This window comes from Brachionichthys hirsutus, chromosome 1, assembly GCF_040956055.1.
Source record: "Brachionichthys hirsutus isolate HB-005 chromosome 1, CSIRO-AGI_Bhir_v1, whole genome shotgun sequence".
Classification (NCBI taxonomy): domain Eukaryota; kingdom Metazoa; phylum Chordata; class Actinopteri; order Lophiiformes; family Brachionichthyidae; genus Brachionichthys; species Brachionichthys hirsutus.
In genome coordinates, this window is record NC_090897.1 from 13,112,986 (window position 1) to 13,140,901 (window position 27,916).

Below are 27,916 nucleotides of genomic sequence, written 5' to 3' on the forward strand. Positions count from 1 at the left end.
CTATAGCCGAAACTGCATTCTCTGCAACTTAAACGGGTCAAGAATAGATTCTGTTAGACAAAAACAAAGGGATTCCCGGATATCTGTGACTTTGCATACGTTGCATTTAATTTGCAGTTGTGCATTATTCTGATTGGGGGGGGTTGTTGTATAGTTGAGGATTGTCTTTCTAGTATTGGCAGAGGTCCCACCCACAGAAACCCATCAACACCCGGGAAACAGACTAACAAAGAACGTCTATTAATAGGTTGAGGTGAGCGACTCTTGGGGAAACCACAAACCGTGAAAAACAACTTGCTTTGCTTGTAATATTTGGAACCAGTGAAATATCCCTTGTAGTATAACTGACAACATTTCTAGATACTATATCTCAAGTGTATATTTTGACTCGACTGCGTAAAGTAGGTAGTTGAAACTCGAGCTTTGGGCACAGCTGTGGATTTTGTGGTGAATTGTGCACAACACAGGAAGCTACATTTCTCTCCAGCCTCATCTCAAATCCTTAGCCAAAGCCTCAGCCTTGTAAGACGAGGAGTGAATCGTTGGTATTTGGGTGGAAATCTAGGTGGCTGAGCCGCTCAGTTTGCTGTGAGATAACATTCATGCCCGTGGAAACGGTTGCAGAGGGAAATGCTCTAATGCTCAGTTTAGTTGATCTGGATTTCTGCTTCCACCAGAGGCTTTTTTTCTCTCTTTTTGTCAAATGCAAGTTGGTGACCTCGTCAAGAATGTGGATTATTGTTGTAACAGATACCGTTGTTGTCAACTGACCTGTGCTCGAAGTGGGAGGTGAGAAATGGGAAGAGGGAGAAGGGTGAGGGTTCGGGAATGTCAAAATCAGCATGTAGGTGATAAGCACGTTGGATCCATGTTCAGCGTCGTCATAAATTATCTTTATTTGCCGTTAACACACGAGTTGTAAAATCCAATCATGGCTAATAATTTCAGATTCTGAAATCTGATATAAATATTCTGGAATTTTACAGAAATTACAACAAATTATTTGATCCTATCAGTCCATGACTAAAGCAGTTTTTAGATCGGGCATTGCTTGCCAGTATTCCATGTTACAAGAAGCTTTTTCATGTGTTTTCTGTTCTTATTTGAACACCTGAGGATCTGTGCTGCTGCTTCTCTGACAGCGTACCGATTCGGTTTGGGCCAGACGGCTCCTAGCATGAGCTGTCATCATGTTTGATTAGCAGTAAACACAGAGATGCTCCAGTTGCTCCGCTTCGACGCGGAGCCGTCATGATACCCACGGTGAAGTTGTAACCCAGCCCCCCACCCTGTCATCTAACAAACAATAGCAGGCGGAGGCTCAAGGGAGCCGGCTGAGCTGGGGGGGTGAAAGGAAGGAATTAGGTTGACAAGGTCAAGCTGAAGCAAGACGGGGGAAGTCTCCCAAACCACCTGCTGTTTTTAAGCCAGTCGAGCATCCAGAGTTCCTGCCAGAGCTCTGATATAAAAAGGTACAATGGATTAAATCTTGTTTTATAAAGGAAAAATATGTCATCTGTCAATTTCTCAGTTGTTTTGAGAATTAAAAAGTAGAATAATCAGAATACTTTATTAATTCCAAAGGGAGGTCACTTTTTGTACAGTTGCATTTCTCCAGAAAGTATGAGAGAAATATTCCCACAACCAAGAAGAATTCAAAGGAGGTAAAAGCTATTATATATATATATATTATGTTTATTCAGAATAAATAATGGATGAAAAAACAAAGGATATATACAGATAGTGTCTGATATTACTTTCTTCTCCCGTTAACCGTCAGTCAAAGTGAGGAGTTGTACAGTTTAATGGCCACAGGTAGGAAGATTTCCTATGGAAAGAATAGAGAAAGTGCCAGCTCTCCCAAGGTGTTGTCTACTTTTGTTTCCCCATCTCTTTGTTTCCCAAGCTGTTCAGAGTTCCCAATGAAGGGAGTAAATGCTTGACTAAGCCAACGTAGTATAGTGAGTGCAGTATTTGTTGTATTTATCTAATCGTACAGATTAGCAGAGTGTTAAATAACGAGTTTCGTGAATTTAATAAAAATAATTGACATCAAACGAAACAAGAAATCGGTTGCTTTAATTATTTGTCTTCTGTAAAAAGATTTTTGTGTGGGATTTTCAAATATAAATAACATCAGGGCCGTGACTCCGGGTATGGCGAGATGCGTCTGTCAGCCTGGTGGTCCAGACTTTAGTTCAGAAGCTACTCTGTGGATTGTGCATGAACGTTTGTGTTCCTGGTTCCCAGAGGATGCATCCAATGTCTTGTTTATTTGTTAGCATGCATACAGTAGCCCGAAGTCCTGACCGCCTTATTTCTTTCCTTTTTTTTTTACAAAAGTACAGATTGACAGCGCTGCAGGTTAGGTCTGTAGAATTTGAGTTGTTTACGAATACGGAATAAAGTTAGAAAGAAAATATGCGTTAAAGCAAGTAAAGTATTTTGGCTGCTTGAGTTTTATTTTCTTTGTTTTATGCTTTAGTCTTCGCGTTAATTGCTGAAATCTGGGAAAAGCAAGTGATTTTGCCAACGGCACCAGGAATGCAAGCAATAAAACCATCAGAACAAAACCCCAGACTTGCAAAAATAGTGGTCTTGTCTGACTTTTTGGAATTTGTAGTAAAAGGAGGGGTTTTCCTGCTGTGACAAATTGGGCCATTGCTTCACAATAGAGCAAATTGGTAAGGCAGTTAGTTATCTTCCCCTCCATGCTGCAATTGCTTTCACGCTTCCATCACGCTGTTGTGCCTCAGCACAGATAAAACCTCCGAAGACAAAGCTCTGTATTCTTTCTGCACTTGGTCTAATCAAAGGCATTTGTATTTCTAGATGTGATTGAACTTGTTGCATTTAGATATTAAGGTTGATTACTACTGCTGTTTGCAGCCCATGTGAAGGCATGCCCGTCTTTCTAACAGCGAAGCTGTGATTCGCAGCTGCTGTTACAGCGGCTGCAGGATTAAAGTTCCTCCTTGCTGCTTTTTCACGTTTATAGCTTCATCTTTCACAGCTCTGTTTCTGGACTGAAGGGCTGTTTTGCATCTTTAAATGTGAAGTGCAAAATATTGGAGCTGGCACTAAGCACAATTTCACAGATGCATTTTTTAAAGATTTGATGCAAAGTACAAATGTGAGGAACATAAATTCTAGTGCCTCTCAGACTCTGTTAAATGAAACCTTTGTTATTTAAATGCATGTCATGGGCCTGTTGTGAGTCATATGGCAAACTGCTTCTTTGTTAGACGATAACCAGTGAGATTCTGGCTGCCTCATTATGGCTCAGAGATATTAGGTTGTGGGTGACCGACTTCATCATAGCTTAGTTTCCGCTCTGTATTATTCATGTGCAGTTATGCTTTCCTGAAAGCACAATTAGTAGAGAAAACTGAGAGGAGTTGCCTAGAAACTGAGTGCCTTTTGCCAGCTGCTGGTCTACAGTAGATGTCAGGAGCTCCTGTTTGTGTTTTCTATCTCCGTGTCTGTGATGAATTCTGAGCTTCAAGCAAAAGGACCATGTTCTTGCAGTCAAAGAATCAGACTATGCAGCATTCAAAAGCAATCTGCTAGACTTTAACAATTTCAAATGGAATTCAGCTGTTTTTTTCCATTTCTGGTTGATTTGGACATTTTAGTAATCAAATTAGATGATGGTTGTCCATTCTGTTGCGGTCGTAGCTTTAAATGCTACTTATATGCTTTATAAAGCATGTGAGCGCCCTGGACGGGTTAGAATTGAAATCCTGCCCTTCTTAAATTCATTATGTGGACTCAACAATGTTTGTGTGACAGCGAAATAAATGGGTTTGTGTTCCTCTCATTATTGTGTGTTAACTGAGTGTCAGCGGTGCCGATAGAGCCACCGACCAGAGACGGCGAGGAGTGTAATCTGCGCTGGCCTTTGACGTCATGAACTCACCAGAGGTGTTCACAGAGTTTGCCCCTGGTGTCAAAAAGAAATGCATAATTGAAGCAGGAGCGCCGAGCTCAGCCAACAAATGGCAGTTCTGCAAGGATTCCTTTTCACTTAATGATAGTCCCTGTCAGGAAAAATTACATTTTCTCTTTTTACGACAGATGTTTTCTTTCTATGTATTTGCTTTTCTTTCTAAACCGATATTTCGACTCATTCATTGTGAATGCAGTAAAATTATTCTCGTGAGTACTTGCACCTTGCTTGCATGTGTATAAAGCGGAGGACTAAAAGTGAAGGGATTACGCTTCCTCATTGTCACCTCCCAATCTGAGAGAAGCATGTTGTAACATCCTGATGCATTATATCAATCAATATCATTATTTTAATTCATCCTGATGTTCAGCCTATTTGTTTGAAGCTGTTGATGATTTTTCAGGAAATAATCTGGGTGATTATCTCAGTGTTTTCTGGCATGGTTTTCTGTTTTCTGGCATTCATGTTTTCTCAATGTAAAGCAGGAAGATGGCCATGGCTGCTTTGTCATTTTATTTATTTAATGCAGCGTTTCTTGTTGTGTTTGTGTGTGATGAATGCTGATTTCATAATTCATAAGGATTTGAAAAATCTTGTCCTTTAAGCCGTGACATGTACAATCAGTTAACGGCAGTACTATTTTGTCTATAATATTTCCATTGGTTAGCCCATTACTAACCCCTTTCAGTAAAAACAAATCTCTTTTTCTGTTCTTTTGTTTGGAATGTTGGTCATCGCAAACACGTTGGAAGAGGTAACCGTAGAAATGTAGGTTAGTGTCGATGTTACGGAGGATAAAATCTTTGTTGGTCTTGCGTTAGTCTTTATCCTCGGTGCTTAAATTGGGACTGATGGAAAACTAGGATTTGGAACTTCACATTTAAGCATCGTGCCGTAAGAAGGTCAACCGGAATGTCAGGTTTTCATCACTTCCCGTTGCAGCTAGAGTCTTTAAATACCTCTGACCGCTACAAAGTAGTTTGATCTCAGAATGAACCTCATAAACCTTTCCCATTGAAGGAGTCTACATGTTAGTCGGTGTTGGTGAGCTTTTCACCCAGAATAAGAGTAAATAGTGGACATTATCTGACCTTTCTTCCAGATAGTTAAACACAGGTTTACACTTTGGTATGAAAGGGTAACCATATCCTGTCAGGCATGGACATGGCTCCTTATGCTACTGATGCTTTAAGCAAGAGTCGCACTAAAAGCGGGATGGGTGAAAGAGAAACTACTTTGGATTCTCACTGCTGGTTTGTTCGGATGTTCATCCCACTGTTGTGGACACTATTCTGTCATATCTGAGTAGTCAATGTGGAAACGGGACCAGAACAAGCTTTGCCTCCAACATATGGTTGGTGTCTGAACCAGATATTCATTTGGAGAAGCTGCATTTTTAAGAATAGATGTTGAGTTCCTCTCCAAAACCATGTTAGAAATAGGAATGTGTAGCGTGCATGTATGGTCCGCATGTATGGTGTAAGGATATATGAGCTGACCATAGCAATTATTGTACTCGCATTGCAAGAACCAATCAGAAGTCTTCATCGTGAGCCCATACTTCCACGGTAGGATACACGGAAAATACATTTAGTCATACATGGTCACCGCAAGTTAAATAGCATTACTGGATAAAAAGTGAACAAACATTGTCAGGAATTAAGAGAATGACCGCACCAGCCTCATCGTTACATTTTCATCATTGACAAAATTACAGAAAATGTTGAGATAAAAGTTTTTGCCAATATCACACAACCCTAATAAGCAATAGTATCTGTGTGCCACATGATTTTGTATCCAGCTAATGGACGCTTTGATCCGTTTACTACAACAGTATTACTGTCTAGTATCCCGTTAAGATGACAGCCTGGGGCTCTTAGATTTTTCTTCTTCTTTTCTATCAAGTATTTGTGATAGACGATTAAAAAGCTTGTTTTCAGATGTCACGGGGAAAACAGTGAGACTAAATTCACTTGGTTGTTGACAGTCATTTCTATATTTGTCTCCATTTTAACAAGCTAATTAGTAAGTAGTAACTAAAATATCAAGAGCATAATATAGAAGTATATTGTAGCTCCGCGCTGCTCACTTTAGTGCAACCATGACCAGTGTCTCAGTGTGACACTGCAATGTAATCCTTTCATAATCCTAACCCAAGATCAGTGTTGAATTTCATAATCCCACCTCGAATGGAACAAGTCAAAGATGAAGGTAATGTGTCCAGTAAAAATCACAGCACGAGTCAATCTGCCCCGGGCGACTCGTTGGGATCGGCTCCCACTTCCCACCGGTCCAAGATGGAAGGGATTTATGCCCGTCAGTTTCACTTCCCTCGTGTGCCTTTCTCAAGGAGTTGGCGTCGGGGTTTCAGTTCCGAAAAGAATTGCGTGACGTTCATAGACATTGTGGCTTTGGGGGAGATTTTTCAAATCTGTAAAGTCTTGCAGAGAAGGAATTAATCATGGAATTTGGCATCGACTGAGCGTCGGGTAGAGCCTTGTGTAATCTGACAAGTTGTGTGGTTCAGTCACATGTGGGTTTTTAAAACCTTGGATGAGATGTCGGGCATTTCACTGTGTGGGTTCACATTCTGCAGTTCCACAGTCAGTCCTTTTGTTCACTCAACCATTGATAAAACTTGGAAATAGTCATCCACTGTTCATGCACACTGCACAGTGCTTCCATTTTCATTGATTCTGTTCTAATTGTTCTGTACCATAGCACAGTGAATGGTTCTTTTATTGTGAAGATGCATTAGACTGGCTCGTCCCTTTCATTTGCAACAGTTGATATGAAATGCTGTGGTCCCACTGTTCATCAACGCGGTTCATCTTTTTCAACCTTAAAACATGTATAATAATTGTAAAAAAATAAGCCGACTACTGCGTGGATTTTGCCTATTGCGGGTTATTTTTAGAACATAACCCCCGCGATAAATGAAGGACCACTGTAATCTACCACTGTCAACTACAGCTTGGTAGGTGACAGGATTTAAGATTTTGTATTTTTTTAGTGTTTAGAATATCACAGATGCTTTACAGTGGCCTGTTTTTTTTTTATCCGAGCGTTACTAGTCTCTTCTTGGGTTCAAACTCACTACAGATGCATTTTGTTTGTTAAGGAGTGATTAAATATTAGAAAATGATTTGCGATCATTTCTGTTTGTCATTGTACGCTGAACAGCTGAGGGTCTTGGACTGTTGGTTGGCAAAAATCTAGACATTAGTCGAGGTTCAAAGACCTGATGCCCGTTAGACTGACGCACCGACAGCTAAGTCTCCTGAGATGAACAATAAGCACCAACTTCTGCTCAGGAAGGGAATTGATGACTCGATTGTAATCATAGGAGCTTGTTACATCTCCTAATTATTTCATTTTGGAAATGACAGACTTCCAGGCCATTATTATGTTGAATTGCTTAACCCAAAATAACAATTCCCAAGCTGCCGATGCACAAGCGGTTGGAGTTCAGCCAATTTAGATAATGCTCTGCATTAATCAGTTTGCATCTTTCATTGACGCTCTGGAGGAGGGCTCGATGTGCGATCTCTATCTGCAGCTCGAGGTCTCTATGAGGCAAAGGAACAGAGCGGTGACAGCTCGGGTGATTACCTGTCCTGTCTCATTCACTCAGCCGGCCTGCAGCTTGGCCCCGTCGTGAATCAGAAACTGACACAAAGCGATTATGACGTTGCTCAGACTGACTTCATGTCGTTTGGTGCATGCATTAATTTGTTCTGTCCTCTGAGCACAGGCTTGAAATGTGCTATACAGAGGCACTTCTCTCAGCATTGATATAGACACCTTTTAAGATGATGAAATTTGGTGACGAATGTTTAGAATAGTGTGTTGTATATTCTGTAATCTATTCAGTGGAGACAGTAGTATAACAATACGACTGCATATGGCCAGTGGTTTAGCATTGAGCCCATGTTTATTATCTTAAATACAGAATGCACCATCTGATACTGAGTTACAGCTGTGGCTGGTGGGAATATAATTGGTACCTGAAGAATTAACAACAGGATAACGGAGAATTTCTTCATGACCCACTGGAGGTAACGCAGAAAGGAGACGTGAACACACCAGGATTTGTCCTCGGTAGCGGTAGACTCGTCAAAACGCCAACCGGAGAACATTTCCCAGCTGTAAAGGAGTAACTTTGATTAGGTGCAGTGATAAGTCGTTTTTGTTCTCCGCATCATACCCCGTGTGGACCCGTAAGTCGATTAGAATAATTATCTCAAGGATATACAGGCTTATAATCCAATGTGTCAGTTTTCATTTTGTCTTCTAAGTCTAATTGGATCCAGCATTGGCAGCATATTTCCCAACACCGAGTGATTTATGCCCAATTAATAAATGTGTGTGTTGCTGGCTCCAGCGTGGTTTTCCTCCTACAGTTCAGAGCTAATGATTTGAAGCACTTTAATACTGACTGCCTTGAATGAAGAGCACTAAGCCCGGTGTCTCTACAGCCTTAAATCACAATCAGTCTTCCTCTCTGTCTCTTTTCCACCTACACGCTTCTCTACCTCCAGTTGTTTGCTCACATCGTCTCCCTACCTCCATTCTTTTTTTTCATGTCAATTGGCCCTTCATTGCTGTCAAAATGTGTCAGAACAGGTGGAGTCAATTATTGACCCTCAGGGGCTCGCAACTATTCCCCCACACCACACACACACACACGCACACACGCACACACACACACACACACACACACACCGCAACTAGCTTTTTAATTGAGAGAATTAATGGGTGATCAGCCTGCGAGATGATTTGGTGTCACGGATGCCCCTTGGCTGTGTGTGAAGGAGGAAAGCTATGGGAGGGATTGTCTGACAATCCTGCATAAGTAATTCTGTCCTTCCAGAGAGGCAGTAAAAGCAGTTTGCATGTCCCTCCCTGCTAATCGCCGCCATGGTTGAGGAAAGTCGCAATACGATATCGCAAGGTCGGCGCTGCACCAGTCCATCACTGATTAAGGTGCTCTCCAGGGCCACTGGTATATCAGGATGACATCCAATGTGCTCAGCATTTCATGACTCTCCCGTCCTTGTGGCAGTTTTCAGCTTTAAGTTTAAGTACCTTTTGTGTTTCTATCTCAACCCTCAATTCTGTCTTCGCAGATGGAATCTCCGGTATCTACGCCCGCCCCTCCGCCCCTCCACCTCCTGGCTACAGCGGGCAACAGCGAGATTTCCTCGCCGTGTGAGCAGATAATGGTGCGCACGCGCTCGGTGGCAGCGAACACATCTGATGTGGCCCTGGCCACTGACCCGGAGTGCTTGGGGCCATGCGAGCCCGGGACCAGCGTCAATCTTGAAGGCATCGTGTGGCAGGAAACTGAAGACGGTAAGTGGGGGGGGGGGGGGGAGTGCAAAATGCAGTCATTATCGTTTGGACCGTGCTCTCGATAAGATCTCGTGTCAAGAATGTCAGCTGAAATCAAAGTTGGTTTGGCAGACAGTTTGATGCTGCTGGAGTTCAGTGGTCTAGTAAGTTAACATCTGCTTGTGTATAGTGCTGCATGATGGTAGTATTCCTTATCGTAGTGCAGTATTTGTATTTTGTGCAGCATATAAAGCTAATTAAGTAAAATCACAAATGTTTCTAAATGAGAATCACAACTCTTTGAATCCTATTGTTTATCTCCCCCATCACTCCCTCTGAAATGAGAGTCCTGGATTTGGATGTAGAAAGAAAACGCGCCCACATCCCTCTACGTTTCGGCACACAGCCTGTGTGGGTGTATTATCACAGGCACTGGGTTGTCATGACTTTCGTGAATCCTCTCTCATTTAAAAAATGTTCATCTTGCCATCGTTACATCCATATTTGCCTGCTGAAATGTAATTGGATATCCCCTCAGGAGTTGATGGTGTTACTAATGTGTGCTTTAACGGCACTCATGCTGCATAATATTGCCAACGAGAATAGCGGTTGGCAGGCAGTTCTTAGGTGGCCTTGATTTGTTTTTCCTCGGGAGAACGCAGACAGGAGATTGTTGCGCAGAGATATTTGTTCTCAGCAGCAACATGCCTCATAACACAAAGCACTTTTTTGCAGGAGTGCCATGTGGGAAATAGAGCAGATTCCTCTTCTGCTCTGCAGTCCTGGTGAAATGGTCGACTCAGTTTTCCTCTCTTAGATTGAAACCGCATTCTGCTCATTTAATTTCTAGACGTATCAGGTTCTGCTGGGCCTGAAAAGCGGCCCCCTTTGCTGCGCTGCCTGTGAAATAATGCAAACACCTAATCTTCAAAGAAGTTCACGCTCGGTTGCTCTGCGGGCATGCTGAGTACAAATCGCCCACACATCCACAGCGCTTCCTCGGAGGAACCGAAAGAAAAAAGATCCCTGCTTCATCAACATTCTAAAAGCACAGTCCCAGCTATTGAGTGCCCCCCCCCCCCCCCCCCACCCCAAAAAAACCCTCCTTGTGTTTTTGATTTTTGCTCCAGCCCTGGGCTGTGTCTGTTTCACCCTTGTCCTCCTCTCTATTGCAGCTCTTTTCTCTTACCAAGCATCCAGCTAGTCACCCCTTGACTCCGTTTCCAAGCAAACGGGGAGAGAGCAAGTGCAAGGCAGGGGGCTGGGGCAAGAGTGGTGTGGAGGAGGGGTAGACAAGGCTACTTCTGTTAATGACACAAACATGGCTCACGGCCAACACCAGTACTATGTTTGTGCTCCCTCATTCTCTGCCTCCCACAGAGTGATCGACCCCCCCCCCCCCCCCCTCCTCCTCCTGCCCCCGTCCCTCTCCCTGTCCTTCGCCTGCACTCTCCCTCAAAGCTGCTATTTTGGCTGAGAAGGTGGTGGTTTGGCCTGGAAGGGTTGTGTTTCTGTCTGATGCTACTCTCTCTGGCTCAGTGAGGAACCTGGTGGTGGCGGAAGATTGGGTGGCTTTGAAAGTGCTATGGTGTAGTAAGGGAGGTGTGTTTTGGGTTGGGGGGGTGGGGGTTCCTGCAGGTGTAGCACACAGGTTGTTAAGGCCATGGAGCTGCGAGGCCGTCAGGGTTTCCGATAACTAGGACACACGCTGTTTTCCGGCCCTTCTTTTAACTCGCTCTAAACCTTTATCTGATCGACAGCAGGGTGGAAAATCATCTGATGATGGATGAAGAGATTTATTTGATAGCTATGAATTGGCCTGCAGTCGTCTGACACCACTGCTTAATCATTATTGATAAAGAAAGTCCGCTGTGGTTTTTGTGCTGTGCCAGTGCTGCTTTGTTCCGTGTGTTTTTTAGGGGTGGAACGGTTCCCGTAATGTATTGAACCGTTTCGGTTCTGCGTGTTTGGTTCAGTCCACTTGTGTACCATTTATGCAATAAATGTATTACTAGCGTGATCTAAGAGCTCCGTGTGGAACTAAAGTCCTTGGCTTGTTTCCGCACAGACGCCTCTGAGTGTCGGACACCATTGACTGAAAGGGAGGTGCGCTGGAAGCTCGCAGGCATGCACACATAGCAAAACTAGCAAAGCAATAGCTCTGTATTCCAGCTAGCTCTGTTGCTAGTGAGCCGGTTTTCTCCTCGGCTGGAGATGTTGTTACGGCAACCAGATCTGTGCTTTCTGCAGAAAATGTGGATAAGTTAATCTTTCTCGCCAAAACCATGACTAGTTAGTAGTAGTTATTTGTCATCTTCAGGCTGTTGCTGCTAAGTGTTCAGAGTTTACAGTTTTAAGTTAATAATTTTAAGATTTTAAAATTGTTACAATACAGTAGTTTTTAAAACTCAGTCTAATTTATTTGAAATATCACCCAAATGGGTCACTTTGGTTTATTGATACAAATTCTATTGTTTGCATTTTAAGAAAAATATTTCTGCCATTTTTGTACCGAAAATAAACAGAACCGAACTGAAATTACATTTTAGCGCACCGTTATCTCCCTAGTGTTTTTGTGTATGTCATCTCAGCTGCTTCTGCAGACAACGTGTTAGGTGGGCGGGTGCTTCATCTGGCTATAGACCCCCAGATGAAACCCTGTTTAAGATTAAAAAGAATGTAATCCAAGGACATCCACATTGTGCTTGATGAAACCCGGCTTCAGATCTTAGAACTCCTGCAGTGTGTTTCAAGACGACGCGACCTATGAGAGCTGTGTTGTGGGCCGACTCAACAAATGGAAACCAAATGACAAAATCTAGGCAGAGAACCAGGAACCACAGAGAACCTGAAGACATCCAGAACGCATCCTGATTAGCAGTGAAGTTGAGAAGTCTGCCACTTCTGTGCATGACAAGTCTCATACAGAGCTGTTTAGACATGCACGGTGTGTGTGTGTGTGTGTGTGTGTGTGTGTGTGTATCTTCCATTTAGCATGCCAGCCAACAGCTGCTTCATCACCTCCGCCTGTTGGGCTTGTGGGAGTAAATGAACAACAGGCTCTCAGTAATGGCTGTGTCTAACCCGACTCGCCGAGTGCCAGAGAAAGAAACGCATGAGGAGGGAAGCCAGCGACAGCGAACGCATGCGATCCCAGAAGCTTCACCTTTGGTCGGCGCTCAGGAGGATCTTGTCTGACGAGGATGAATAAATTCTTCCTCCTGTGTAATTTCAGCACAGATGCAGCTGCCAGTCGAGGCAAATCTGGAAAATGGCAAGACTGAAGTAGCAGCCAGAATGTGGAAATGGATTGCTGAGTGAATAAAATGAAAAAAAAGCACAGACTGATGCTTTTAACCCTTTGAGGGGCTGATAAATAGATGACATGAGGTGAGGGGAAAGTGAGTCTGTGCCATGCAGGCAATCTAGGGGTGAGTGTAGGCTCGACGGGGGGGGTAGGGCCGTGGTATTTTAAGGCCTAGCAGTGACACAAATCCCCTCAGTGCAGACGAGGCAGTGGCAGCTCCCAGTACCATGCTGATACCGCCAAATGTCATCTCTAAAATGCTGGAGAAGTTTATTGCTCTTGAAACGCAGCCCAGAATCCCCAGGCTCCTGCTCCAGGGTAGAGGTAACACAGAGGGCCCCCTTTGACCAAACACTGCAGCTCCATGCCAGCACACACACACACACACAACCTCCAGTGCATGATAGGCTATTCCCAAAGCAGGCCCACGGCTTCTTTAGCTCCTTAATACAGGCTGTTTGGGGGGGGAGAAAATGTTAGTTTCATGGATTATTGATGTGACACACATTACATCAGTGTAGCGTAGCAAGCACTGGCTTTAGCACAGGAGTTAAAAGCTGTTTGGCATCTGAATAGAGGAGAGGTCAGCGTGAATAAACATTTATTCTGTATAAACATTTAAGACGGGTCGTTTTTTTCTGCTTTTCTCCAAAGCTGTCAGTGAGTTAAAAATAAAAAAAGGCTATATTGTACGTTAGGAGCACTTGTTGCTGCAGCTCACTTTCCAGCTATGCCTCCTTGCTCTTTTGAAGACCACCTGTCAGTGGATTCATTGAAATGTTTTCACAAAGGCGAGCAGCGGCTGCCCTCGCCATAGAAACTGTCCTTGAAATGAGAGTGAGCTTTCTCAGGAGGCCCGTAAACCGCCCTCCAGGCCAGCGAGCGAGCAGAAGACTGAGTGAGAAAGCATTCACCGAAGACCAGCGACTGCTAACGGCAGAGGCTATACTGAAAGGAAAAGAAGGGGACGCGCATCCTTTTCTCGAGGTCGCGCTGCTTAGATTAGCCACCTTTACTTCCCAACCTGTCCAGCCAATCATTCAGTCGCACAATGCAGAGATGGGAGGTGTTTTACACGACACACCCGTGCAGATGATTCGCTACTCGTCCTCAAGTTGTGGTGGGAATAAGATTGCAAGAAAACTGAAATATTAATGACTCGCCTTTCACCAGAATTAGGCCCAATTCCTCTCTTTTTAATCCTACCCTTCACTTTCTGACCTGCCCCTCTAAACGGAGTAATGAGGGGTGGTGGTTGAAACCGTTATCTGCGAAGCAGGATGTCTCTTGTCACATCATCGGTTAAGATAACTCCCAGACGTTGATGCACAAACAAACGAAACAGTCGGGTCACTCCCACAGCGGTTTGGCAGCACATCTCTTTTCTGCTGGTTTGCTCTGACATATCTTGGAAACATGAAAGTGTTATCGCTCTATACAAGCCTGTTGGAGTGAAAAATCTGACCTAATTTACAGGACAGGACAAAGCAAAAATAACAAAAACTGCAAGTTTACTGAGACTCGTGTGTAAAAACCCTTCAATATGGATTTTTCTACAGTGCTTGTTACAACAACCTCATTAGACATTCCTGTCTATCTGCATTAATGAGGTATCCCTACGGTTATTTGCACAGATATATTTTATACAACATCCATGCACTTCTTTTACTGCCCATCTTTCATTTATGCTGCCTCTGTTCACAAAGCATTGTGGGATTTTCTACCCTCTGTCTTGAATCGGCAACGGGGACATACTGCCCTACATGGGAACGTGCAGAACAGAGGATGGAAATTGGGAATCAGGCCTTGTTTAGTCCCGGGGTGGTGTTACGCAGCTGGTGTCTGAGTGAACCCGTATCTCTTTAGAGGCATGGTTCTCGTTGCGATTGGCCAACAACTGCATTTCTTTTTTGTCAGGCACATGAATGGTCTAGTAATGTAAATCATATGTCGAGAGGAATTGTAGCTGTTGCCAGTGGATGTCATAAGAGATGATGTTTGCTATATACATGTCAGCGAGAGCTTGAGTAATGCGCCTTTGGCAGGTCTGTCTCTTAATCTTAGCACCATCTCATTTCTTGAAAAATGCCAGCGGGTTGTTTTAGCAGGGAGATTGTAGATATGCTCAGATGACATACAAGGAAACGGCTTCTTGCCTCGCAAATTATTTACAGTCGTAAATTAATGTCGAGTTGGCCGAGATGTCCAATATTTATTTTTTTGGCCTTTGCCGTTATCACTCTTGCTTTGTGATCTGTGCTGAGCACGAACATATATTTTTTTAAGCGCGCGTGTGTGTGGAGGAGAAACTGCTGCATGCGGCTGATAATGCTGCAGCGATGTGGAAGGCATACTAATGCTCCCCTCCTTTGCCCCTCAGTGGTGTGAGATAATTGACCTTCTCACAGGCTGTTATTCTTGTCGGTGACTTTGCACTTTAACCTGTTATGAACCGGCATGGAGATTGAACTTTTCAGACGCAGACCCGTTTGAGTGCTCTAAAATTAAAAAGTAAATCACTTGATTTGCTGGACATTGGCAGAGCTTTTCATCACCGTTTAAATGTGGAGGGGTTTTTTTTTTATGGTACGTTTTCCAGTTTTAAATGTCTTGGCCTTTTCTTCGTAACTACAGCGTAGTAGGGCCAGAACAAACAGTATATTTTACTGTCCATTCATTTTCCAGCTACTTCGTAGATTGGTCAATCATTCATCAGAAAATGACCCATTTCTCACTTAATGATGCACGATGGTGCACAGCTATGCAGCGAGCTAAACAAGCCAGATGCCAAAGAAAAGCTGCACAAATCAGTAGTGGAATCAATAACCTTTAAGTTATTGAAGGGTCTCCATTTTGGAAATGCATGGAATAATGTAAAGCAATTGTGTCTGCCTCATAATGTTGCTAAATGTCTGTCGACATAGAGAATGTCCTACAGAGAAATGTGAGTCATCACTATTGGTAGTTTGCCTCAGTAGTTGGTCACGATGTAGCGGACACATGTCCAAAAGCATGTTTGACTCAAACTGCTGCTGAAGAAATGATGTCTTGTGATGTCTCCAGATTGTTTGACTGGTCAGTTCAGCTCTACATTGAATCTTTCCCTGTTAGACCAAATGAACGATTCCCTACTCGGTGCTGCGGTCCACTCCCGAGCAGTTCCAGTGTTGTGACTCATGCGTCTTGTCCCAAAATCCTGCCTTCCTAGACTTGAAGAAAAGGTCACTGTAAGGACTTTATTCATTTTGACACTGACGTAACGGGACAGGCTGAGCTTTATTTTATACACCACGAGTGCAGAAACACTCTTAAAATGGGCCGTCGGAAACGTGCTCAGACACTTGGATGCTCAGACGCTTCATTTATCAATGTTACAGTCATTGCTCGTGGCAGCACCCGGCTATCCTTTATCTTCTCGCCGTAATGAATACTGACACTATTTTTCTCATTGTTCTCACTTTTTTTTTCACTCCATGCAGCCTTGATGAGCGGTGCTTCTAGTGCAGAAATGGAGAAGAGAAGAGAAAAGGCACTTAGAGGGACTATAAAATGTCCATGGAACTTAAGCATCTGACTCCACAAAGGACACGTTAATGGAAAGACTTAAATCACAAAGCGCTAAAAAAAAAACATTTATCATATTAATAGAGATATTTTAATTTGATGTTTACCAGTCTTTTAATGTCACAACCAATTATTCGTGAAGTGATCTTCCATTATGATGAGGTCAGTCAGTGAAAATGCCATTAACCCCACAAAATTCCTGTTGAGTTGAAACAGAGCAGAGGTCAGCCGGCGAACCCGAGGCCCCCACCAGCAGCAGAGGCCCCGATGGTTTGGCCCCAATCCAATCTGATGAAACGACTGAAGGGAGGGAGGAGGGGATGTTTGGGACCAGAAGCAGTCACCCAGGCAGCACACAACCTGCTCCTGGCTTAATGTTTCCCTTATATTACCCGCCTGTTCAAGTAATTATTTACAAGCGTGCAGTGCAGGTGGGAGCAAGGGGGGGGGGGGCATTTGATGTTTGATTGCATTGAAAGGAAATGAGTGGTAAAACTGCCCGTCAGTTTCTCTCAGTCAGCTGTTAGAGCCGACCCAAATAAGGCTGAGGCAACAAAGAGCACCTTTGTTTGTTCACACCAAACCTGCGTGATTCCAGCGTGCCAGTCCTCGAGAAGAGGCGTGATATGTAACAGAGCGTGGGCTGACGTTCACATGGTGAGCAGTACTTTTCAAAAAGTGGAATCGCATTGAAAAAACAATCCAAAGGCCAATTTATGCTTGTGTCCAAAACTAATACAGATGGACCCTTCATTTTCATCTGTTAGTGTGTACTTAAAACAGACGAAGCAGAGCAGTGCAGGTCGACAACAAGGGAGGCGCTCAAGCAAGATGCAACAAATGTGTGTGGACGTGACAAAAGAGAAAAAGTGAAGTTTAAAAAATATATAAAAATATCTCCGTCCACATGGCGATCTATTTCATGGCCTCTCAGACATGTGTCCAGCACGCCTTGGCCTTCGCTGATGCTGCGTATTTACTCGACATTATCCCAACTTGTTTTACTACCAGTGTTGTGGCCCGATCGATGTCAACTTGAAGGGCACGTGGAAGCCTGTGGGTGTTGGCAGATATATTCATTTGTAGAGGGAGTATTAATGGTCTCTTTAATGTCATGCTTGATCTTCCTGTTTGAGTTACCTGCTAACTGATGATTGCTGCGCAGCAGAACGTTATATCTCGCCACTCCTTTTGGTGCTTTGGCTACTGACCAACAATGCCCCCCCACCACTCTGCCCACATGATAATGCTGAGTAATACAGCAGTCCCATTGTCAGCAGGCCGTCTAAAAGGGCTCGTTTCCCCAGACTCTCCTCTAGTAAAGATAGAGATCATCAAACACAGGTAGACGCGCAGGAACAAATGGGCATTCATAGACGGTTGCTGTTGGGCTTTACTTCCTGCCCCAGGGAAACTTATTTGGCTTGTTTCATAAAGGGATTTCCATGTTTTGACAGATTGTTGTTGACATCTTTATCCTGATAGTGTGAAAATTGGGGGGAAAGTTTCCGGATACATTTCAGCTTTAACGGTCTTGTCTTCAATCATTTCTCCTCTCCTCTAAGCATGTTTTTATGACATTACCAAGATGTTTATTGAAGTCATTCATCCTCTTCCTAAGAACTTTATTCGGCAAACCAGCTCAAACAATGTGATGTAAATCAAAATGCCAGAAGTCGAGTCTGGATCGAAACATCAGAGAAGCAGGCTTCCCTTTCCCCTCTGCTTCAAAGCTTCCCATCATTGCTCCATTTTTCGAAAAGAAGTGCAATGAATGTCTAATCAATAAGCCAGTTCATTTTCTCATAAATTACATTTTAATAAGTTGCTTCATGTAGGGAAGCTAAAATCCCAACAGAGACATTCGATAAAAGAATAAGACCGGCTTATGAGATGGGGTGGAACCGATTAATACACTCAGCTCAGAAAAAGGGAAATAATCAATACAAGACTCGAGTGAAAATCATGCAATAATAAATAAAATACTTTTGAATATCTTTCATTATTCGTATGGATTTAGAATAATCCAGGCTATATTTACTGTTAGTCCAAACGCATAAATTGGAAACGGACTTTCAGGGCTTTGATGCAGACCCATTTTTTCTTGTTCAGTTCACGAGTTAAAAAGTCACCACATGTGCACATCTTGAACAGCACGAATGTAGCCGCCCAAATTAATGCAACATGAAGTGCTGTAACGTTTGAATTAGTAACCATGTGTTGTTTTTTTTAATCCAAGCGGATTTCTTTGAATGTCCTTGAGATGTCCCACATAATGTTCAGGACATTACTTTATTAGCATTCACAAATTACTGCAGAGAGATCTGAAGCGACCCAGATGCCACGGACCGCTCTGATCACATTACAGAGTTCCTTGGTGGGGTGACCGAAAGGACGCCCACGAAGCGCAGCGGAGTCGACAAGAAATGTGTCGCAGACTTAGCATAAAGCAAAGAAACTGACATGTTGGCCAATCAAGTGGAGTTTTACATGTTTCTTATAGCAGAACAGTGTTTACTGTAGCTGCATGGACGCTGTTGATCACTGGTAGTTACTGTTGAGGAAATGTGGCAAAGATTTCTGTTCAACAGGACAGTGATCCATATCACACACACACCACGAAATGTCTTCAAGACTGTGAAAGTGTTTCATAAGTGGGCTAAAGGTCAGAGTTGTGGTTGAAGTAGACATTTGGTGTGGCTTGTAGACGTTAGTGAGGCAGTCCCCGTTTCGGTTTGACTGAACTTCTGTAGGAAATCTAAACGCCTTGATGTGTTCACTGCCACTCTTTAATGTACGTTTGTATCACACAAGATGAGCCCGAGTAGTCGAGTTGATACGCCATTTTAATTCTGCTTTTTCTGTATGTGAAACAGACACTGAAGAAAAAAAAAAAATTCTACATTACAATTCATTTAGTTTGAGAATTCGAGCATTGAATCGTTTGCTTTAACTCATAATCTGCACTTTGAAGTTGATGTCTCTCCAAGAATTTAGTGGAAACATTCAAACTGTGTGTCAGTTAAAAAGGAAGATATATATATATATACACACACACACGTTTAACAATTGTGTTGTAAAACGTGGGTTAGATTTAATCTGTGCTCGTTCATCGTCGCGTTTACTGAAGTGAGGCGACGGTCCAACCTAAAGAGCGAATGCTCATTTAAAATGATTTAGAACTTTACGGCTCACAGTGTAATTTCTTAAAGCCCTCAGTGGGGGAAAGCAGGATGGGCTGTATCCTGATCATCATGAAAGGCTACTCATTCATTTAGCCTGCCTTGATTTACATCCTGCCACAACCAGCTGCCACAGCCATTTTGTGTTGGAGTGCTGGGAGAGCTTAGGGGGCGGGCTGTTGAAGGCGTTTTAGAAAAGGTCTGTGTTCTTTTAATGTGACAGAAATCTGAACTCGAGGGGGCGGGGGGGCTCTCCCCTACCCTCACGCACATGAACGACATTTTCAGTTTGACTGAGCGCTCATGTTTGCAGGCCGCTGGGTGAAGGAAGAGACTTGTGGCCAAGTGTCAGCAAGTTCCTGCAAACGTATATAAATGCCCTATACACTCGCCGCTTTATGCCAGAGGCAGCAAGAGCAACTGTGACCGGCGCGTAGGAGGGGGAAGGGATTGTAAGACTGGGACAGTTATTCCATTGAAAAAAGGAAATGATGGTGCAGGAGAGAAGGAAAAATGGGGTGAGCGAGAGAGGTTTCCTAAGCTAATAAAATGCTCCGGGGACGGAAGCTGCCAGCCAGCATTCCTGTCCTTGAGATAAGTTAGCTCACTGCAGCCTCCTGTTCCTCTGCAGTGCTGAAATGGCAAGCTGAGGTCACCACCAGGAGTGAGGGGGGATGGTGGAGTGCAATAAATTCCAAATGTTAATCCTCTGAAGCGGCTTGCTTGATGATTTGTGTTTAGATTTACAGGCAAGAGCTGCAAATGCTCATTTATCTGTCTCTGCCATGCCGTCTGTTAAAGTGGCTGTCAGCAGCAGCCACTCTGCTTTGTTGTCCAGCACTGCCATATGAGTTGGATTTCTGCAGTTGAATGTTCAGAATGAAGCCAAGTTTTGACCTAATAATGTTGAGACCTAATAATACTTAATCGGGACATTTTGGATGATGTGCCAGCTGCTGCCAGATGAAGTGCATTTGGTTTCTTAAGGGGAAACATGCGTGGAGTCGTATGACCTTCTGGAACTAATTTTAGATTTTAAATATGAGGTCAGGTATCACGCTCGGCACAGGTCGGATTGTATAGTTCAAACTGTGCGCTACCAGATTCACAGAGGCCTTCTAAATGTGACAGATTGCAGCAATGCCAGTGAAGTCGAGGAGATTCTCTTGCACGTTTCGGTTCCAGTTTGTCAAAGTTAACCACTCGTGTTGAATTGGATTAAAGTAAGGGCATGTTGGTTGGTTTTAAGAGGCATATAGACAAATTGATGAGGGGTGGGGGGATATCGCCTTCAGGGACATGGCCTGCACTATGACGTTGCTAGTTTTACGGAAGGGGTGGTCAGTGATTAACCCCAGTGTAATCATTCTCTTTCTTGGCAAGATCTATGGACAGTATCTGATACAGGTCCTTCACAACTGCCTGGTTGAGTCCCCACGTCATTTAGGATGCACCGGTCAGTATTTGCCCCGCGGCTTCCTGTGTGCAGGAAAGAGGCTCTTCATATGTTTATCCACATTGCGTGTGACAGCTTCCAGCGGATTTCGGCGCATTAGCGCAGCACGCTACGACGGATGTTTGTCTAACAGAGGGCAGAAAGTTACGTATGAATGCCGAGCATTCTTTGTTGTGCTTGTACGTTTTCTGTTTTAAAATGTGTGTATATATAGCTTCTTAAAATCAATGATCCATTTGATTCTTTGTCCCACAGGTATGCTGGTGGTCAATGTTACCTGGAGAAACAAGACCTATGTGGGCACACTGTTGGACTGTACACGACATGACTGGGCTCCCCCCAGGTAAAGAGTTTTTATTTTTTATTTGTTCACCTGGATAAAAAAAGGGCATAACAATGTAGGTTTTTTTATGGTGGCTATTAAAATTCGGAGCTGAAACTGCATCAGTCTGAGGTTCCCTGGGGAGGGATGTTGTTCTTTCTTCTTGTATTTCCCGATCAGTCCTTTGATGATCCCAACCTTGCTTTCAGTGCCATCTTAATCAGCTTTGTGACAGCAGAGAAACTCGTCGCTGTCTGCCCACGATGCTCCTTGGCTTTCTGTTAATCATCAGCTGTGTTCTTTGTTACTGAATTGATATTTTTACAGGAAGACTACATGCTGTGTGATGCCTTTATGATATTTAATATTTAATCAGCATTCTGGTAGGAGTGTGCATGTCAAAAGCAGGAGTGCACAGCGCCCCTTTTACCCCGTTTGGAAAAGCCCCTGGATGATAATTAAACATGCATCAACTACTCTGCACTTGTGCTTGTAGTTGTGTCACGCTGCATTCCTCCTTCACTGTTGTTAAGAGTATCTGTTGTTTTGTGCATCTGCACTTTAAAAAGAATTCACTGTCACACATGACATTTGTACGCCAAGATGAAAAAGAATTCATGATTGCCATGAATCATTGATGCATTCTCTGAGCTGCACTTGGTCTCTTAACCTTTTCAATACTCTCTGTGATGTGAATCTGTTGCAGTAGCATTAAGATTAAAGGATGTATGGATGACTGCACCAGCTCGTCTGCAAGGAGTTGGACCTTTATAGTCCATGTTAGTCTTTATTACTAGTCTGGGGAAATAGGATTTGTTGGCGAGTTGCTGATATCCCAGGGGGTATTTGTATAGATAGAAAGCTACTCTAACAAGCAGAATACAATTATTGGACTAATAGCTTGTCTTCAACACGGCATAACATTCTCTATATATATGTTTGTAATTTCTGGGTTTTTGCCTAGTCTTGCAGCCCTGCTTTGATTTAGAACACCTACACTATATTGAAATGTAAATATAAATCTATATTTGAAATGCACAGTCAAGTGCAACAGAATTAACTCAAGATTAAAGCAATGCTAATGAAAAACAAGGGGAGGATGTATCACACTAATGTATCAGAGTATATCGCAATAATATTCAGTAAGTGAGGTTTGCTGGGCTGTATATGCTCCAAGATAGTCTTACAGTTTGCAGCACGACTACATTAGGGACACACCATGAATAATTCAGAAGGCTTTCAACGGACTGAATATAAACTTGGTCTTTTAATGAGTCTAAATTCCTCTACTGTTAGACTACAGATGTATTCACATCCCCCGCTGGGGCTGAAATTGTTTGGAGAGAATTGTAGAGGAAGCCATGAGTCATGTCAGGCCAGTGTCTCTTTGTCACAGATTACTAACCTTCACTGCTGAGCAGAAGGGTAATTACATCACTGTTATGAAAAGATAAGGCCAAATTGCTGTTTTAAGTATTTGAATGATGGCATGTCGTGATTACTAAGCAGTTGGAATGTTGACTGCTGTCTTTTCGAATGGTATGTCCTTCATTTGGGAAGTCATGTGGCTTTGTTTAAAGTGTTTACTCAGTTATAGTTGGCAAAATATCAAATTAAATGATTGTTATGAGGACAGGACAGAACAATGGTGCACAGATTTTGCTATCATTGCCATTGTTGTTTATATGCTTGGGAATCAAGGACTTAAACCCCGTTTGTACTTTTATTACTGTTATGACTCTGTTTTCTGAGTTTTCCTTGAGACCGTATGTAAATGCGAAGTTATTTGTCACAGCAACACAGGTGCATAGCCCTATAAATGAGCAGTGCTTCCAGTGAGCAAATGCTGTATACATGAAGTAAATGTGGCCAAGCGCAAACTTAGTGTAAAATCTTTCACTTGCCCTTAAGCAGGGCTGGGTGAGTAATAATCACAAATTCTCTAACCTGATTTTTGCCACTACTGCAGGTTTTGTGAATCCCCTACAAGTGACCTGGAGATGAGGAATGGCCGTGGCCGAGGTAAACGAATGAGACCGAATAGCAACACCCCAATCAACGAGAACAGTAACTCATCAGACAACAAGGGCAACACCAACAACAAGACACGTGCTGCCTCAAACAACAAGGGCAGAAGGGGCAGCCAGACGCCATCAGAGCGCCGTACCCCACCTAACAGCAACACAGAGGACATCAAGGCTAGTCCCTCCTCAACTGGAAAACGCAAGACCAAACCAGCCTCAGACATGGAACCCAATTCCAGTTCAGAGGATACCAAAGGCAACAAACGAATGCGGACAAACTCCAACTGTGGAGGCGCTGGACCCACAGGTCTCTCTATCCCTTCTGTTAAGACTGAGCCACTTCCCCCTCCTCTTGATCGAAGCTGCCCCTCTCCTGTTCTTATCGACTGCCCACACCCCAACTGCAACAAGAAGTACAAGCACATCAATGGGCTCAAGTACCACCAAGCTCGTGCCCACAATGATGATGACTTAAAGTTGGACTTGGATGGAGACAGTGAATATGGAGAGGACTCGACACTCCACCCTGATCCAGGGAACTGTAATGGAGCTTCTATCTCGCAGAAAGGATGCTTATCTCCAGCGCGCTCAGTTACTCCAAAGGGCCGTAACTTTGATGCCCAGAGTCCTTCCCCATCGCCTGGCAAATTTGGGTCAAAGCAAAGTAAAAAGAAAATTGCAGAGACTGATCCAGAGACAGCTGGTATACCAACAGATGGGTGTGAAGATGGGCCATGCCTCACTGATGAGGCCAGTAATGATGGCATAGATGATAAAAGAGGGTCAGACAAGTCCAAAAAAGGTAACACTGGCACGAAGGCTGATAAAATGTCCCAGAAAAACATTAAGTCACCACGGCCCATTTGCCCTGGCTCTACAGCATCCCAACAGATGTACTCTTTTCCTCCAGGAAATCCAAATACTCCCCCAGGGCTTGCCCCAATAATTCAAGGAATCCCCAAGAGTCCCCAAATGAAAGGTGCTCAAGCTAAAACCCCTACAATTGGAGATCCGGCACCAAATAGCTCCAAAGACAAGAAGAAGAAAGACAAGAAGAAAAAAGATGGTGGGAAGGAAGCGGACAGCCCCAAGCCTCCGGGAAAGGGAGGGAAATTGGAGGAAGGAAAGCTTCAATACTCTGAACCCTCTGATCAACTAATGAAGGGAGAGGGACTCCTAAATGGTTCCTCAGACCCACACCAAAGTCGCTTGGCCAGTATCAAGGCTGAGGCAGACAAGATTTACAGCTTCTCTGATAATGCCCCTAGCCCATCCATTGGTGTAGCAAGTCGGATAGATGGCACTGGAATGCAACAGCCTCTCACACCACATCACGTAGTGAACCAGAATGGTGGTGACAACTCTTCAGTCAAAACCAATAGCCCAGCGTATTCAGATATTTCAGATGCTGGTGAAGATGGTGAAGGGAAAGCTGAAGGTGTCAAAGTTAGAACAGAAGACCAATCCATCAGAGAAAGTGTCAAAAAAGCACTGTTTCAAAACCAGGCTCCCAGCAAAGAGTCGCCGTACTACCCCAGCTATGAGACATATTACTCCCCAAATTATATCAACCCCAGTATTAGCGGGCCCAATCCAGCTACGCCAGTGGTTGAAGGTCCAGTTAAGATTAAAAAGGATGATGACCAGGACCAAGGTGAGGATAAAGTCAAGGTTGAGGTTCATGAAGACCGCAAACCAGACAGCAGTGCTCAATGCCAGCAGCAGCAGCAGCAACAGCAACAGCAACCCTCAGTTATCCAACAGAGATCCAACATGTACATGCAGCCTCTTTACTACAACCAGTATGCGTATGTCCCCCCATATGCATACCATCCAGACCAAGCCTACCATAACCACTTAATGAACGCCAACCCAGCCTACCGGCAACAGTACGAGGAGCGCCAGCGACAGATGGCTGAACAACATCGTGTTGCAGAGAAGAAGTCAGATGTAGCCATAAAAGAACGAGAGGCATCCATGAAGGAGGAGTGGAAACAAAAGAGCCCAATGCCACCAAGCCTCTCCAAAGCCCCAAGTCAAACAGACATTGGGAAGACACCGCAACCACCAAGCAAACCCAGGGACTCAACCTCTGAGCACTCCTCCAAATCCCTGGGGAGCATAAAAGGGGAGGATCTAAAGTCCCAACAAGCTGAGGGTCTGAAGATGAAGCTGACTGAAGGGGGCCATCATGGAAAGGAAGACTCCAAGCAAACACTGGAGTCCAGAGGCCAGGCAGGGATGGAGCAGGCCATGTGGTACAGACAGGTGAATACCAGTCTTGTATACTTTTGTTAACCAAGAACCAATATTATTTCGGTATGCTTCTTTGTGCTTACTTGGAACTTTCTTTGTCTGTTACAGTTCCCTGAGAGTCAGAAGCTCCAAGCAGAAGAAGAACACCAGCAGCAGCAACCTCGATGGAAGGATGAACGAGACAGAGAGCGGGAACGTGATCGTAAACTAAAGGATGAGAGACCCAGGACCAAGGAAAGTCAAAGTGGTCCTAAAGAGGACGGAAAAGAGGGTACTGATCCCAGAATGACTTCTGAGGAACATCGGCTCATGAGCAAAGACTGTCGTTCGAATCCCCACATGCAGTTCTCATCACCACTAGCACAGCACCAAGGGTACATGCCCTACATGCATGGATACCCATATGGACAAGGCTATGACCCCAGCCACCCTGGATACAGGGGCATGCCATCAGTCATGATGCAGAATTACCCAGGTATTGGCTTGCTTTGGTTTTTGAAAATTATTTATTTATTACTATCTCATCGGAAACCACCACTACTACTACTGGTGTACTTTCGGCTTGCCCCTTGAGTGGTCGCCACAGCAAATCAAGCTTCTCTGCTTCACCCTGTCCTTTGCATCCTCTTCCCCAACATTTCACATGCAAACAACCGTAAATATGAAAGTCTCATCGGAAACCACAAGATTTTTTTATTTTTTATTGGCTGAATTATCTGCATAAAAACTTTTTTACTTGTATAATTATTTTGTTAGAAATTGTAGTCATATTTTAGAAGATTTGTAAATCGTTATGATCTAATTTGTTGTCATTTGAAGCGGGCACTCTACAGGTAATGTGTAATGTAGATTTAGTCAAGCTATTGTTTTGCTTTGGGGATTTTCTTTGCTGGAAATGCAAGTAGTGAAAATGCTCAAACGCTCCCAGGACTGGTTGGATCCCCACGTTTGTAGCTTCTGTTATCTGTTGCCCTTTGACCGTCATGGGTTAGTTTGTGCGTGGGTGTGTGTATATAGGTTAATGTATTTCTATCACTCCAACATAACTCCCTACCTACCTACCGTTGATAGCTTATATACAATCATCCACGTGGCCACTGCCGAAGAAACAGTGCTGTTTTTCAGACACTGACAGGAACCATGTTTTCCACCACAGTTCAGTCTAGCATGAAGAGAGAGCACAATCTGCTACAGGACTCTTGTATTTCCAGTGTCTGGTTATCACCCTATAAAGGGCAAGGGGACTTTATTTTGCAAAAGTCTGGACTGGCTCGAGTTCAAACTCAATTTTTTTGACTGTTAGGCGTGATTGTATTCATTAATGCTCACATCAATCAATCTTCAGTTGTCACGTTTGTATTTAATATCAATCTAAATTTGAATCGTCCGTTTTCTAAATCTCTTTTAGGGTCCTATCTACCTGGAAGCTATCCATTTTCCCCATATGGCGGTAAAATATCCGGAGGTGAGGAATGCAGTGACAAATCTCGCGCTAGCCCTACTGTCACTAAAACAGCCACGGACTCCAAAGCCCTGGATATCCTGCATCAGCATGCCAGCCAATACAAGAGCAAATCCCCCACAGTAGGTGACAAGCCATCCCACGACAGGGAAAGGGAGCAGGACAGAGGAGCTGGTGGAGATCGGGAAAGAGAGCGCGAGAGGGAAAGAGAAAGAGACATGGATCGACCGCGATCCTCACCTTCCCAGCGCATCATGTCCTCTCACCACCACCACCTGGGATACCCCCTGCTCTCAGGGCAATATGACCTGTCCTATGCCACAGGTCAGTCAGTCTTTGGTTATCCTGTCTCTGTTGTCTGACAGTAGATTGACTACTACATGTTCCAATGTCCTCACCTGCTTAATGAGGTACTATACAGTAAGAGTAGATTGAGTCCAGTTACTTCAATTAAAAACAGACTAAGTACATTGTTGAATGAAGGCAAATCAACGATCTAATCAGAACGTAAATAGGGAATTTCACTGATAGCTATACATTTTCCAACTCGCCATAGGTCTCTCCTCATCAGCTATTGTTGCCAGCCAACAAGCAGCAACCCCCTCCCTCTATCCACCACCACGGAGGTGAAAACGGTAAGAGCCACCCCCCCCCCCCCCAAAGATGGCGAGACGCACAAAGACTGACAGTGACAGAGTTAAACATAAGAATAATACATGAAACCAACTGGTTAGAATTAGCAAAGCAGACAAATACAGGCAGCAGGCATTGTTTTAGGCGCATAGATGGAGGTAGATCGTCCTCTGAACATAGACGGCATGTTCATTTGTTCGATTGATTTGAAAGGGGAATGACACAATCGCCTTTTCCATCAACCTTTCCAGACTCGGTGGCAACAGCAAAGCTCTCACTTCTTTCCTGCAATGTAGCACAAAATGCAGTGTAGCATTTAGCCCCTGAGCTCATCCCTCCTAAGTAGGTCCTCTGAGGACAAGTGGATCACAACAGTGATAATGGGAGATGTGGGAAGAGACCGGCAGGGCAGGAAGTCAGAGCAGCC

General features: G+C 43.8%; 1 protein-coding gene across 1 annotated transcript in view; it reads left to right on the forward strand.

Annotated features, from left to right (window-relative positions):
- The window catches only part of znf609b (zinc finger protein 609b), a 44,629-nt gene extending 17,143 nt beyond the window's left edge, over positions 1-27,486 (forward strand). The window contains exons 2-7 of the mRNA XM_068761030.1: positions 9,079-9,304; positions 21,048-21,135; positions 23,084-25,406; positions 25,503-25,869; positions 26,803-27,180; positions 27,413-27,486. Coding sequence (XP_068617131.1) covers positions 9,079-9,304; positions 21,048-21,135; positions 23,084-25,406; positions 25,503-25,869; positions 26,803-27,180; positions 27,413-27,486 — 3,456 coding nt within the window. The remainder of the gene's footprint in view (positions 1-9,078; positions 9,305-21,047; positions 21,136-23,083; positions 25,407-25,502; positions 25,870-26,802; positions 27,181-27,412) is intronic.
- The last annotated feature ends 430 nt before the right edge of the window (positions 27,487-27,916 follow it).